Source organism: Echinops telfairi, unplaced genomic scaffold, assembly GCF_000313985.2.
Source record: "Echinops telfairi isolate 266 unplaced genomic scaffold, ASM31398v2 ScPeMD7_4;HRSCAF=17, whole genome shotgun sequence".
Taxonomy (NCBI): Eukaryota; Metazoa; Chordata; class Mammalia; order Afrosoricida; family Tenrecidae; genus Echinops; species Echinops telfairi.
The window spans coordinates 39,498,126-39,513,952 of record NW_022103900.1 but is presented as its reverse complement, the minus strand read 5'-3'; the positions used below and the strand labels follow the sequence as shown (position 1 = coordinate 39,513,952).

The 15,827-nt window shown below is 52.1% G+C and overlaps 1 protein-coding gene across 12 annotated transcripts in view; it reads left to right on the top strand.

The window, feature by feature from the left end:
- The first annotated feature begins 6 nt into the window (after positions 1 to 6).
- The window catches only part of BIN1 (bridging integrator 1), a 97,547-nt gene continuing 81,726 nt past the window's right edge, over positions 7 to 15,827 (top strand). For 11 of the 12 annotated variants that reach the window (XM_004703856.2, XM_004703853.2, XM_004703852.2 and 8 more), the window contains exon 1: positions 7 to 157. In XM_004703856.2, the coding sequence (XP_004703913.1) occupies positions 74 to 157 (84 nt within the window). In that variant the 5' untranslated portion in view covers positions 7 to 73. Of the gene's footprint in view, positions 158 to 1,321; positions 1,371 to 15,827 lie in introns of those variants that run through there. The other variant, XM_045298482.1, reaches the window with a different exon arrangement.

The following is a 15,827-nucleotide window of genomic DNA, read 5'->3' as shown; positions in this document are numbered from 1 at the left end:
CGGCGGGGCTCGGCGGGGCGCGCGCTGCTCTCCTGCGTGAGGTCTCCCCGCCCCGGGCCGGGTCCGCGTCGCGATGGCAGAGCTGGGCAGCAAGGGGGTGACGGCGGGGAAGATCGCCAGCAACGTGCAGAAGAAGCTCACCCGTGCGCAGGAGAAGGTGAGCGGGCAGGACCCTTTCCTCCCTCTAACCTCCTGGCCGGTCCGCCCCGGGACAGCCGCGGAGAAGGCCACGGGGCGCGCCCAGGTTGCGCCCTGGCTCCCTGGGCACCCTCTTTGGCCCATGTCCTCCGCTTCGCCATTCCCTGCGAGGACCGGAGAGCGTGTGCAGCTGCCCATCGCCTCTCGCCCCAGTCCTCTTGCATTTCTTTCTGCCCCCTCCATCGAGAAGGGGCAGTCAGTGGTCTGGGGGCTCTTCCTGCCGGCGGCGGGGGCGGGGGTGGGGTGGGGGGGGTCTCGCCTCGCGCTCCCTGCGAGGTCCAGGCCCGTGGGCTGGAGCGGAGATGGGACTCGGTGCTCTAGGCCCACGCGGGAAGCAGGCGGACCCGGCGCGAGGTCGTGGGGAGCCCCGCTCCTCCGTCTGGACCACTTTACCGGGGACCGGAGGCGTCCGCCGACTCCTCTCTGCCCGCTTCTCCCCCTTCCTTCCCCGTGGCCTGCCCGAGAAGGGATCGGATTCCTCTCCCGAGCCGAGTTGGCGGCCTGGAGCCCCGACCGGCCTGGATCGGGAGAGGGGGGCGCTGCGTGCGCCCCGGGGAGGTGTCAGCGCCCTAGCCAGGGCGTCGGGTTAGCTGGAGCCTGTGGACCGGGTGGCGGCCCTGGCTTGGGAACCCGCACCCCCAGGGCTGAGAGCCGGCGGCTGGTGGGGGAAGGGCGTGGAGGGTGCCTTGGGCTTCTCTCGGGATCGCTGCCCTTCGCCTCTCTCTCGACCCTCTGGAAGCCCTACCCCTGGGCGCCGACGCCGGAGGGCACAGCCCTGAGCTTCTTGGGGCACCTGGACAGTTCAGGAAACGAAGGGACAGGGTTTAGGGGGTCCTCGCCTGTCCTTTCTCTCCGCTGTCACCTTATGTTTAATGAATTGGATTACGCTAGCAAGCTGCTGACGCCACTTCCCCTTCTGGCTCTGACTCTGAAATCTGAGATTGCAGGATCTGGTGCTCCTGCCGGGGTGCCCCCACCCCCCACCCCCAGTGCTGCGCAGAGGGGCCTGCCACTCCCCGCCTGTGCGCGGGTGGGGGTGGGGGGCACTCGCCCACCCCCTACCGCCCCCGCCCTCCCCGCACTGGCTGACGTTCCAGGCTTTGTGGCTGTTTATAAACAGCGACTTTTCCAGCTGGGACCTGAGGGCTCCCTGAGGATGCAGCCACGTGACGGTAGTGGTGGTGGGGGAGTGGGTGGTGGGTGGTGCGTGGCGGTGGCGGCTGTGGTGACCGGGCTGCGGCTGCAGCGGCTGGAGCGTTCCCTGGCGCCTCCCTGAGTCCTGCTGCTCATCATTTGAGGCTCCAGATAAGAACATGTGGAAGGAAGGAAGGGCCCTTAGCCAAGCTTCAGATCTGGTCCACCCCAATTCGTTTCTCCAGGAGAGAGGGAAGACTTGGAGGCCCCAAGGGCAACTAGCTAGGCACTGGGAAGACTAAGAAGCCCTTGGGTGCAGGAGGGACCGGGTGGTGGTGCTGGTGCTGGTGCTGGTCCCCCATGACTGGGCAGTTCTTGCTGGTGCCTAGAGCAGGCCTGAGGCTTCCTGCGGCTCAGAGGAAGCCCAAGAAGATGAATGGGAGGCCCAGGAGACAAGTGCCCTGCCCCCGCACACTTATGTCCTGTGTCTCCTTTGCCCTGGCTGCCTTTTCTCTGCAGCATCATCTTGAATGCCATTCTGGAGGCAGAGGCATGGGCTGTGTTACCTCTTTGTAAATGGCTTGCATTTTAGTGCATGGACAGTGGACTGACAGCTGCTGGCTTTGACCAAGGTCTGGCCCTACGTGAGGCCCCTGGCTGCTTCCAGGAAGGTTCCCTTTCCTCCATTTTCTCCCATTTTGCCCCAGGTGGGATCCTCCTCCCAATTCATAGCCTCCTTTCCCCTTTACCCAGTAACTAGGCTCCCTGCTCATATATAACTTGGAGCATTGTCCATGCAATTATGCCTTTTTAGAAAAAATACTATTTTATTGCATTTTCAGTGAAAGCGTGCACAGCAAATAGGTTCCCCTTAATAATTTTTATACAAATGGTTTCTTGCTATTACAATTGTTATAATGTGTCCGTATTCTTTTTTTCCCATTTTGTTTTGTTCCCATTGCTCTAGCTTCCCTTCCTCTCTTTGCCTTATCTTTACTTTCCAGTAAATATTGACCATTGTGCCTCATATAGTTAATTGTTTAAGGGAGCACATTATGCATGAATGATACTGTTTATCTTATAAGCCAACCTATTATTTGACTGAAAAGTCACCTTCAGAAATAGCTTCCATTTCAAGTTCAAAAGTTATCATAGGGTGATGGTGTAGGGTTGGTCCCATGCGTCTGTCCCTTTGGGGAACTTTAATTTATTTCTCCCATTCGATCCAGGACCTTCTGTTGTTTCTCTGGTCAGACGGTTGGTAGGAGTAGCTGGGCACCATCTAAATCTTCTGGTCTCAAGTTGGAGAGGGTGTGGTTTGTGTGGGCTGTTCTGTGGATTCGTTTCTTCTCTGAGCCTGTAATTTTCTTCATTCTCTTTTTCTCCACATGTTACTCAGCAAACTAAGATGTAGAACATTATCTTTGGAACTATGTTATGTCAATTGACTAAGTTGTTCCTTGAGACTATGGGATCAAGTCTTTTAACCTGATATATCAAGTTGTCTGAAAATTTCCATTACTGTGCTCTCTGTGCATATATATATATATATATATATATGTATATATATATATATATGTGTGTGTGTGTGTGTACAAATACATAATACATACATGTGTAGATATGCATGTGTTTACAAATACATGTTTATATACATATTTACTTGTATATGCCTTTCTATAGGCATGTATGCGTTAATATCTACATGGACCAAAGGCAGTTTTTCGAACAGAAGAAGGGGACAGTGTGTGGTTTAAATCAGGAAAGGTGTGTGTCAGAGTTGCATTGTTTCACCATATTTATTCTCTGAATGCTGAGTGAATAATCTGAGAAGCTAGCCTAGATGAAGAAGCATACCGCATCAGGATTGGATTTGAAGCTCTTACTGATTAAGATCAAAGACTACAGCCTTCAGTACAGATTATAACTCAACACGTAGGAAACAAGAATCCTCACCAATGGACCAATAAGCAACATCATGCCACCCAGAGAAAATATTGAAATTGTCAAGGATTTTATTTTACTTGAGTGCACAATTAATGCTTATGGAAGCAGCAGCCAAGACATCAAATGTTTTATACTGGGAAAATCCTCTGCAGAAACCTTCTTTAAAGGATTAAAAGGCAAAGATGTCACTTCGAAGATTAAGGTTACACGTTGGGCCGCTCACCATGTGGTCAGCAGTGTGAACCCACCACCTGTTCCGAGGGAGAGAGATGGGGCTTTGTATTCCTATACAGAGTTACAGTTTTGGAAAAATCACAGGGGCAGTTTTATCTTGTCCTGTAGGGTTGCTGTGAGTCGGCATCCACTTGATGGCAGTGAGTTGGATTTTTGGTTTTAACCCAAGCCGTGGTATTGTCAATCACTTCATATACCTGCTAGGCAATGAATAAGGAAAACCTAAGAAGAATTGATGTCTTTAATTATGATGTTGCTGAAGAGAACAAACAAATTCGTATAGCCATAATGTGCCTTCGACGTGAGGATGGTAAGATTTTGTCTTCCTTATTTTGGGACTGTTATAAGGAAGGGCCCCTCCCTCGTGAAGGACATCATGCTTGGTAAAGTAGAAGGTTAGAGAAAGAGGAAGCCTTTTGGCGAAGCGGATTGACCCAGGGGCTGCAACAATGGACCCCAACAGAGCAGTGTTTGTGAGGATGACGCAGGTCTGGGTAATGCCACGCATACATAGGTTGCTAGGCCGTGACAGCACCTCACCACAACAAACATCTGTATCTACCTACATAACCAACCGCCTGGCCACCGAGTTACCAGCAATCGATGCTGACCTGTAGTGATCCTGTAGGATAGAGCTTCTGAGGCTGTAACTCTTTTTGGGAGTGAAAGACCTATCATTCTCCCACAACCTCTGTTACCATATTTATATTTTTGGTTGTTCTCACCATTTTTTTTGCAAAATTGCATATGTTATCGCGTTTAGCAAAATCATGCCTTTATTATTTACCTTGGTCAAGTTGTGCTGACTTCACCCATGGGCCCCTGTCCCTTACTTGCATGCCCTGGATTGCACCCACCTTGCCCTATTTATGTCAGCTTCCTCGGTGCCCAGAGAATGCATTAGCTGACCAACAAGCAGGAGTTTGGGTGGAAGGACTGCCCTGTCATTTTCTCTTCTTCCTCACAAAGCATACACATCTTCCGAGACACCCGGTGTCAGTAGGGTCAAGCCCGCTGGTGCGGTGGAGCCCTGTAGGTGGCACTGAGCCAGTTACTTCTGTCCTGCAGCTCCAGTATGCTCCTCCACGGAATCCTGGATCACGTTGATCTGTTACTACTCACCTATTCACCCAGCTGGCCCTCTTGCCCCGATCTGGGTACTCCTAGGCAGAGGAGGCAGCTCCCTGTGTCCACCACCAGCATTTTCGGGCATGACTTGGAGCCCTCACGCAGGTCTGTGGTAGGCTGGTTTGTATTGTGAGCTACCTTTGCCGTTCTCTGGTTAAGTGCCCATGTGCCTCTTCATACCGAGTCTTAAGATGCAGCTGGGAGCAGGGAGACATGGTTCTTATTGTTGTAGGCCCTGCAGCCTCTGGCCCCAGCATGAGTTGGGTACAATAATGAGCTGGAAGGGTCACCCGGGCCTGCTAGCATGGCACATCTCTGATTACTTTCTGCCTTCAGCCACTCCCAGAGTGCCAGGTGCAGAGTGGTGCCTGTAGCCCAGGCCATGGCGCCAATGAGGTCATCTTCCCATTGCATTGGGCTGGTCCGACCCTCTATAAATGACTGTGCCCATTTTTGGGCCTCAGAAGTGTGGCTGGGTAGAACAGATTTAGGATAGAGCCAGGGTCAGATGACAGAGAGGATTAGAGGTTGGCCGAGTGATCCCCTTGGGGGATGGGGGTGGCCAGTAGTAGGGACAGCTGGGAGGTGGGGGTGGGGGTGGGGTGCTGCTGGAATCTGGCTTACTCACCTCTGAAGGTCCACTGCCCAGAAGTCCTAATAGAGTGTGCGTGGAAAACCGAGCTTGGTTCTGGGAAGGGTAGGACAATGATGAGCGCAAGAAGGCCTGGCCATGGGTGGAAGTGTGCACTCCGTCTTTCCTCCTCGCCAACCCCAGAGCATGAGGAGAGGAGTGCTGAGTGGACAGTGCAGGGGGGCAGCTGGGGTGGGCAGGAGGCATGGCTGCCTGTGGGTAGTGCAGGGCTTCGCGTGCCGTGCAGTAGGATGCTCTCTAACGGGAATGGGAGGGGAAATTATTTATAGAATCTGACACATAGCCATGAATCTCACCAGTGTGCACCATTTTCATCTTGGTGGGAAAAGTTTCCTTTGACAGGAGCCGTATTAACTATGTCTCTGGGGGGCCGACATGGCCTGCAATGAGAGCCAGAACTTCACACGAGCTATTTTTTGTATCTTGAGCTGTAAGAGTAGCCCTGCGACACCTCAGAGTAAGTATTCTTGTCCCTTTTCACCGAAGGCCCAGGCAGGCCTGCCACTTGCCTAAATTACCATGTGCCTAAGTGACCGGTGGATGGGGCCCCACCCACTCCAGTGAGCTGAAGTCTGGAACATTCCCCTTTCTCCCAGCCCTGCTCCCAGGCTGCGTTCTCCAACCCCCACATCCATCTCGGGTGTCTGAGTATCTACTTGCGACTTGCCTTCTTCCCCTTCCCTGTCACCTTCACGGTTCTCTCTCTCCTTCCTCTTTATGTCTCCCTGCACTGTTCCTCTTTCCTCTAAACTTGCACAAACTTTCACTGGATGCTTTCTTTAAGCCCAGTGATTTATGTAGTGGATTTTTTTTGCCTCCTAGAGGATTTATTTCCTGTTAGAAGTATATATAGGTGCTTGTGGTTATGTGTTGAGCTGCCGACCGCAAGGTCACCAGTTAGAAATCACTAGGCATTCCTCTGAAGGAAGATGGGGTTTCTACTCCCGTAAAGAGGGACAGTCTTGCAAACTCACAGGGCCAGGTCTACCCTGTCCTAGAGGGTTGTTATGCGTCAGCATCGACTCGATGGCACGGAGTTGGTTTTGGTTAGTTTTGAGTGGAATGTGGGCCTGGAGAGGTGGAAGTGGGGCCCATGGGCTTCCTTGAACCCCACTGGGCTCTGGGAAGAGTGGGCTTTGGGAGGGCAAGCTCCCCGTGAGGAAAGGCTCTTTTGCTCAGAGCATCAAAGGAGGGGAAGTCATGGTGTTCATGGAGCATGGGGAGAGGGGGGCTTCCAAGGAGGACTAAGGGGTGGGCCAGGGGCATCAGTGGAGCTGGGAACTGAGGACATGAAGTTAGCTCAAGAGAAAAGGAGGTGAGGGGTGGTTGCGGCAGTCACTTGAATGCTGTGAGCATCCTTGAGTCAGCATGGCTTCATGAAGAGGCCTTGGCTTTTCCTCCCCCTCTTCCAAGACAGCCCTCCAAGGTCATCTCTACTCTCTGCGCTGGGCCTCTGGCTGTGTCCTTGCTCTTTGGCCGAGAAGGCCAGGCCTGAGAGCGAGTCCCATGTCACCCCTTATGAGCTGGAGGGCCTGGACAAAGCGAGGGTCAAGTCTCAGATGATTCTTCTTCCTTGTGCTTCTAGAATCCTTGGGTCCTGCCACCTGAGAGAAGGCACGAGAGCCCACCCCCAGTGTGAGGGCTAGCAGAAGTGTGGGCTCTGCAGGCAGACGACCGTCCTAGGTTCCCTGGGCGGCCCTGAGACCGTGAGCGATGGGAGGACCTTTCTGAGCCCAGTGTCTTTGTGAATAAACCGGCATCATTCTGTGCATGGTTTTTATGAGAAGTAAAGTCCTCGACAAAATGCCTCAGAAACTCTAACTTACTACCATCGAGTTGATCCCGACCCATCGTGACCCCAAAGGACCGAGGAGAACTGTTCCAGTGGGTTTCTGGGATGGCTACTCCTTTCAGGAGTAGAAAGCCATGCCTTCTTCCCATGGAGCTTCTATTGGTTTCAAACTGCTGACCTTGGCGTTAGCAGCCCAACACTTAGCCCACTGTGCCACCAGGGCTCCGACACATGCCTCATGCGTGGTAAGTAGTCACGAATTCCAGCTCTGTAGGGCAAGGTGCCAGGATGAGCCCACACTGGGAGCTCTCCATCCTCCGTCCTCCCCACGCTGCTCCCCGGGAATGTTCATTCCAGGTCTCTGTGAGCCGGCGCCGACTCGATGGCAGGGAGTTTGTTTTCTCTTTTTATAGACCTCTAATCCCTGCTGAGTCTTGAGCTGATCAAGGGTTATGAGGTGTGTCTATGGGGAGAGATGGCTTAGACTCTGGAATCCATGGTTCTGGGGTGACTCTGATTCTGGCACACACAAACGCCACCTGGGTAAGATTTTTTTACCTCGCGGGGCTTCCCTTTCACCATTGTCAAAATGATGACGTGGGTCGTTCGTTTGTTCGAACATTCAGTCACTCAGTCATAGGACAAATGACAGCACATGTAGGCAATGTCAGACCTACCCCCTGTCTTCATGGAGCTGCTGCTGCAGCTGGGGAAGACCGGCCGGAAGCAAGCAGGTGAAGCAAAGACTGAGCATTGATTGGTTCAGGATTTACTCAGCATCTCCTGAATGCGAGCCCTCTGCTGGGGTGGAGAATTCAGGAGTGAAGGTGAACGTGGCTCTCACACCGACTACCTCCAAGTCACTGTGTGGGGATTGGTTGTGGCTGTTCCGGTTTCCAGGTGAAAGGGCACCTAGGGGAAGGATACTTCCTCTTAGATGCTATCCTGGCATGCTGTGTTTTTCTAAGCTGCCTCTTTGGCAGATCTTCCTTGGGTATTAAAAATGCAAAGAAAAGCAGACCAACCCTTAAAAACTCAGCAGGGAAGTGAGTGGCAGGCTGACCCGGGCAGACGTGAGGCGCTGGTGGCAGTCTGCTGGACCAGGTGAGCAGTCACTCACTGTTCCCTTCCTTCTGCAGATGGAGAAGTGGGAGGACCTGCTCAATGAGGAGGAGGGAGGGGGGAGGGAGGGGAAGGGGAGAGGAGGAAGAGGAAGGCGTCAAAGATGGCCCAGCCTCTGGAGGGCCATAGGCAAGATTGACTTGCCCTGCAGCTCGTTGTGTCATGGGCACCCTCAGGCTGTGTTTGAGTCCCTCCCTACTCGTCACTGTCGGCTTTTGCCCTTGGCAAGTGATGCTGGCATCTCAGACTCAGTTTCCTCATCAGAAACTAGGACAGTGAGACTGCAGGCTAAACGGACAGGATGGAGGAGCTCCAAGCACGTGCAGCTCTCCCTGTTAGTAGGCTTTATCCTATCACTGTTCTTGGGCCATGACAGGTTCCTGACTCATGGGAGCCGGAGCATGGGAGCTCCCGGGCTGTCCCCCAAAGGCCCCCAGCTCCTAAAACAGCGGTTCTCAACCTGTGGGTCACCACCCCTTTGGGGGCCAAATGACCCTTTCACAGGAGTCTCCTAAGACCACTGGAAAATACATAAATATTTCACAATATATAATTGCATATTGTTTTGTGATTAATCACTATGCTTTAATTATGTTTAATTAAGTTCAATTTGTAACAATGAAAATACATCCTGCATATCAGATATTTACATTATGATTCATAACAGTAACAATATTACAGTTATGAAGTAGCAACTAAAATAATGTTGTGGTTGGGGTCACCACAACACGAGGAACTGTATGAAAGGGTGGCAGCATTAGAAAGGTGGAGAACCACTGTAAAGAATCCACAGAGTTGCCTGGATTAGGGTCTGCAGCTGGCTCCATGCTCAGCACTGACCAGGGTCAGGGCCGGGGAATTGAGAAAGAGACAGGCCAGCCCTTCCTTCCCTCAGGGAAGGCTTTGTTAAATGTTAATAATAATAAGCAAAATTGATTGCCTACCTAGTAAGTGCCAGGTGACTGGTGAAATTTCTCTTGTCCCTGTAACTCTGTGAGGTTGTTACCGTTCCCATGTAGCAAATGATGAACCTGGCATGGCTTGACCATGGTCTTTCCCGTCTGAACTTGACAGCGTGGTCTCTCCTGGACAAAGGTCTGGGTTGCCTCCTGTATAGTGAACAATGAGTAGACCAGGCCTGGAGAGGCTATCAGGAAATGCAAATTAGATGCAAATGTACAGTATAGCACTGTAGGAAAACCTAAGCAGGCATTATTTTTGACAGATTCTGGTCCTTAAAATCCTCCTAATCTCCCATTACACTCTCTTTTGGGGGGGGGGGGGGCGGTCTTTACTTTTTCTAGCAACCCTGAGAGTCTAAGCCTAACCTTTTCCCCTTTGGGGCGTGGGCTGGTTCGGGCCTGCGGGTCTAAGATGCAAGTCTACAGACCCCTTCAGGGAAGGGTGAACAAGTACCATGTGTGTATGTGCTGTGGGTGTGCCTGTGCTCCAAAGAGCTACATGCATTATAGGCCACTGTCCCTTGTTCTGAGCTCATAGCCTGTCTATTTTTATTGCTGTTGTCACAACACTGCTTCTTTTTTGAAATGATGGTAACACTGGATATTCTTTTTTTTTTTTCCAAGTTGGAGATTCTATTTTTGAGGCTCTGAGGCAAAAGACAAATTGCTTGGAAATTTAAGGCAACACTCCGGTGTCTGAGCTCTGGTCCTGGGAAGAGCCAGTGGGGGTGACGGGTGTGAGCCAAGTCGCCCCACACCTTGGCCCCTGGTAGGGGTGTCCCATGGCACAGTCGGGGGGACCCTAGGAACCATGTGCACACAGTGGATGAGGCGCTTACTCTCCCTGCCCCGAGTGAGCACTTCAGTGACAGGCCCACCTGCAGCCAGCCTCCAAGTCACACCCCAGCCAGGCCCAGTTGGCACCACACTGAGAAGTCGGGGCTCCCGAGATGCCTGGTGAGCTCCACAGGGCTGGAATACCGGATATTCTCCGGGGTAGGATCATCAACGCTACACATCCGGCAAACTTCCTGATTTAGAATCCAGAGGTTTGGGGTCCGTTGCTCTGATTCCTGACTCTTCACCCTGTGGGCCTGTGGGGAGTGAGAATTGGTGAGCAGGCTTCAAGCAGGCCTCTGGTGGTAAGGGGCAAGGTCCTATAACGTTGCCTCCCTGCGGGATGGGTCATGATGACACTTCCAGCTTGGCACACCTCTCATTACCTCGACCTAATTGCTTTTCCTGAGCCCACAGCCACAGGCTCACCTCTCAGAGCCACAGGTGACAAGAGAGGCAGACGGGGAGGCAGCTCTGCAGGTACTGATGGCTGGGAGACACTGGGATACTCATCATCCGTCTATTTTAGAGGACAGACCTCACCTCTCCACCTTTTCCCAGAAGGGCTGCTCACAGGAATTCACATTCCACCCAAGAAGGCTTTTAGGGGACAGGGATCGGGGAGTGCTGGCTGGGTCTAGTGTGTTTGGGGGAGCATGGGGCATCACAGTCAGGGCCTGGCCAAGCTCAGACTTCTTGTAACAGTCTTCAGATACCGCTTTGCTCTTTCGCAGGCTTCTACCCCAGCTCTCTGGACCTACACTAACTGCCGTCTGTCCCAAATGCTGATCTGGGTGGGACAGAGGTCAGAGCAGGGGGCTTGGAGTTGCACTTAGGATCCTGTATGGCAGCGGCTCTGGCACGCCAGGACACGGTACCGTGTTGTCCTCTTGCTGTAGCCCAAACCTGGGGCCATAGCCAGCCTCTATGGCTGCCTCCACCCCATGGATGGGCAATGTAGGCCTCACAGTAAGAGTGGGGGTAGGAGGTAGGCAGAGGGTGGTGGCTGGCAGGGTAGGCAGGGAGGGAAGGGGCAGCTGGCTGGTGGTGTAGCAGCTGCCACAGCTGCTAGGGATGGGGAGGGACTTCACATCACCAGACTTTCCCCTCTCAGCCCCCAGGGCACCACTGCCAGACCTGACCTCCCCTCTACCCCCAACTCCTAAAATATTCTCCTTGTTTCACTGCATCAACTTCCCATATTGTTAAATCGCCCCCCAGTGGGGTTTGGGCTCACTTGACAGAAGCTACAATGACCTCTTTCTCTGTCAGCCTTAGTTCTTCATCTCGGTAGGAGCTTTTCACTGACCTAGGCAGTCAGGGAAGGCTTTTGGAGGAGTGGGTGCTGGAGCCAAGCTGTAATGGGTGAGGGGGACAGGTTGTGGGTGGGAAGGGATGTTTCCGGCCCTGGGAACAGCGCTACCAAGGCCTGCTTAGGGTGACTGGAGTGTGGACGGGCGTGGAAGTGCCCGTGCGATGAAGTCCTGCTTTGGAAAGGCAGGCGGGGGGCAGGCCGGGGAGGGCTTGGAGGCCGTGGGCTCTGGAAGAAGCTGGCTCTGACCCCAGACCCACGCATGCCCTGGTCTGGTCAGCTTCCTCTGTGGGGTGTTATTTAGGCTCCACAGGGCGTCGGGATCCATACGGGCCTTATTCTGGTCAACTTCCTCCATAAGGTGTTGAGACTTTTCTCCCATATTTCTTCGAGGGCAGGTGTACAATGCCCTGTGCCTCCCCCGCCATCATAGTTCAAGTTCCTCCAAACTCTGGGTGACACCCAGGAGGGGGCTGGAGAGCTTGAGCAGTTACCCCTACCTGCTGTGTCGCCTTGTCAGGGCCCTGCTGTGGACACTGCCATGCAAGGCTGGGCCTCTGATTCAGGAGCCACATGGAGGTCCTGCTTCTTGGGCCTGGGTCAGAGGTCCTCAGAGGAGATACCTTGTTAGCTGGTGGTGACAGCAGTAATGTGACAGCCACGCTTGTATGTGGGTGGAGGCTCAGTGGGGGGTGGCCCTCCTTGCTGGAAAGGGGAGCTGGTTTTGGCTCAGGCTTGTGGCTTAAGGAGCTTTGCTGAGGTTGCCAGACTGGAAGAGGGAATGGGACGATGGAGAAGCATTTGCCAGCTCTCTCCAAGTCCCCCTTCCCCAGGTTCCTTTTCCAGCAGCTCATGCTATTTCTTTGGGTCTTTTGCTCAATTCAACCTTTCCCTGGGGCTACAGCCAAGATACAAAGATGGTGGACAGGCCTGGACCTGCTTTTGGACACTGGAGGGGCCTGGCCCAGAGAACCCACCCCGCCCTCCCTCAGCCAGCTTGGCTCCTCATTTCTCTGGGGAATGTTAGGTGCCATCAAGAGAGTTCTGACTCTTAACAACCTTGTCTGCCTCAGAACAAGCCATTGCCATCCTCACAATTACTGTTATATTTGAGCTCATTCTTACAGCCACTGTGCACATCCCACTGAGGGGCTTCCTCTTTTATTGTTATTATTATTATTATCTTTTTTTTGTGCTGACCCTCCAAGCATGATGTCCATTTCCAGGAAATGGTGTCTCCTGATAATATGTCCAAAGGGTATGAGAGGAAGTCTCCCCCTCTGGCTTCTAAGAGGCATTCTGGTTGTATCTCTTCTGAGACAGCTCTGTGTGTTCTTATGCAGCCGCAGTACTTTCAATATTCTTCACCCACTTCATCATTCAAATGCATCGATTTTTCTGCAGTGATCCGTATTTATTGTCCAACTTTCACATGCAAATGACACTGCTGACACCACCTGGCGATAGTCAGGAGCCCTTAGTCCTCAAAGTGACATCCTTCTTCTTCATGTTTCTCCTTTCTTTTCTTTTCAATCATTTTATTAGGGGCTCATACAACTCTTATCACAATCCATACATACGTCAATTGTGTAAAGCACATTTGTACATTCATTGCCCTCATCATTCTCAAAACATTTGCTCTCCACCCAAGCCCCTGGCATCAGCTCCTCATGTTTCCCCTCCCTCCTTGTTCCCCCTCCCTCATGAACCCTTGATAATTTATAAATTATTATTTTGTCATATCTTGCACAGTCCAACATCTCCCTTCACCCACTTTTCTGCTGTCCATCCCCCAGGGAGGAGGTCACATATAGTTCCCTGTAATCGGTTCCCTCTTTCCTACCCACTCTCCCTCTACCCTCCCTGTTTCGCCACTCACACCACTGGTCCCGTAGGGCTCATCCGCCCTGGGTTCCCTGTATTTTCAGTTCCTATCTGTACCAGTGTACATCCTCTGGTCCGGCCAGACTTGCAAGGTCGAATTCAAGTCATGGTAGTGGGAGTGGGGAAGAAACATTTAGGAACTAGAGGAAAGTTGTATTTTTCATCGTTGTTACATCGCACCCTGACTGGCTCGTCTCCTCCCTGAGACCCCTCTGCAAGGGGATCTCCAGTGGCCTACTAATGGGCTTTGGGTCTCCACTCCGCACTCCCACTATCATTCACTATGGTAAGATTTTTTGTTCTGATGATGCCTTATACCTGATCCCTTTGACACCTCATGGTTGCATAGGCTGGTGTGCTTCTTCCATGTGGGCTTTGTTGCTTCTGAGCTTGATGGCCGCTTGTTTACCTTCAAGCTTTTAAGACCCCAGACGCTATACTTTTTGATAGCCGGGCACCATCAGCTTTCTTCGCCATATTTGCTTATGCACCCATTTGTCTTCAGTGATCCGTTCAATACCTCATGATCACATAGGCTGATATGTTGTTCCATGTGGGCTTTGTTGCTTCTGAGCTAGATGGCCGCTTGTTTACCTTCAAGCTTTTAAGACCCCAGACGCTATATCTTTTGATAGCCGGGCACCATCACCTTTCTTCACCACATTTGCTTATTTACCCACTTTGTCTTCGCTTTCATTCTTAATGAGAAGGGGCTCAGCCCATGAAAGTCCCTAACTGACCCTGTGGCCCTGGGCAAAGCATTTGTCCTCTCTGAACCTCTTCTGTAAATAGCGGTCCCAGGGAAAGGTGAATGGAAAGTCCCCCATGCTGCCCCTGCTCCCTGGCGGGGAATCTTGGGAAGAAGGTCCAGGAGCTGTCTCCCTTGGCTGTGAGGAATCCTTACGACTGGCTGCAGCACACTCTCCTTTCTTCCTGTATGGGCTGCAAAAAGCTAACTTGGGAGATGATGGTTTTGCCCCCTCAAGGAGGGAAGCTCCCCGCTCCTACCCCTGAGCCAGAGCCCGATTGAATGAGGGGATGAGGTTGATGGCAAAGGCGAGAGGACTCCCATCATTTGCCCATCTAATCATGCCATGGAGGAGCCTCCCGTATAGCAGAAGAAGACAGGCTTGAGCGACTTGGGCTACTGCTGGCTGGACCAGGGAACCTTAGGATGTCCACCTAGGAGCTGGGAAGCCGGAGCGCCTCCTCTCAGTGGAATAAGCTGCATTCACGCATCCTATAAGTCAGTGGTTCTCAACCTCCCTGATGCCGTGACTCTTTATACAGTTCATCAGGTTGGGGTCACCCCCCAACCATCAAATTATTTTGTTGCTAATTTATAGTTGTCATTTTGCTCCTGTTATGAATCAGGCGCTCCCTGTGAAAGGGTCGTTCGACCCCCAAAGGCGTCGCAACCCACAGGTTGAGAACCGCTGCTGTAAGTGATAGTAGGGGTGGCCTCTGGATGGAGAATAGACTGTTGGACTTTCTAATCGACTAATAGCTGTTGCCACACCTACCGTTTCTCATTTGCTTCTTCTGGTGACTCATGAGGTGGGCAGGAACTCCATGGCTGTAGCCCCATCAAGATGGGAGGAAGGCTTACTAACAACCTGCAATATGTAGCTGGTACAGCCTTGCTAGCCGACCGTGAGAAGGACTCGAAGCACTTGTTGATGAAGATCCTCAACGTAAAGAAAACCAAAATCCTCACAGCTGGACCCATAGGCAACATCATGAAGATTGAAGCTGTCAAGGATTTTGTCTTGCTTGGATCCATAGTCATCAGTCATGGAAGCAGCAGCATGGAAGCAACCCTCATGGAAGCAGCAGTCAAGAGGTCAAAGGACACATTGCACTGGGTAAATCTGCTGCACAAGATCCTGTTAGAGGGTTGAGAAGCTGGGAGATTACTTTGAGAACTAAGGTGTGCCTGAGTCAAGCCATGGTATTTTCACTTGCCTCAGATGCCTGTGAAAGTTGGACCTTGAACCAGAAAGACTGAAGAAGAATCAAGGCATCTGAATGTGGTGCTGGGGAAGAATACTGAAAGTACCATGGACTGCCGAAAAGGACAAACAAGTCTGCTTGGAAGAAATACGTACGGCCAGAGTGTTCCTCGGAGGCAAAGATGGCGACACTTCATCCTTCATCCTTTGGACATGTTGTCTGGAGAGACCAGTTCCTGGAGAAGGACATCATGCTTGGTTAAGTGGAGGGACAGTGAAAACAGAGAAAGTCCCTCAACGAGATGGATTGATAACCATGGTGGCAACAATTGGACTCAGGCATAGGAACAAGTGTGCGGATGGCGCGGCACCGGGCAGTATTTCATTTTGCTGTACATAGGGTTGCCGTGGTCCAGAACTTATTCAATGACACCTAGCAACAGCCACGTGGTCCTCACATACCTTCTCTTGGATGTAGCACTGGACCCCAGGTGTCTCTTCCCAGGTGTTGCCCTTCCCCTCATCCAGGTGGAGAAAAGGTGATGGTAAGAGGGTGCTCGGGGTGATTATTAAAATGCAAACATAGAGAACTCTAAAGTGTTTGTAAATGAAAATCAGTGTGTGGGGCTGCCTTTGTCAGGTGTGTGTGTGTGTGTGTGTGTGTGTGTGTGTG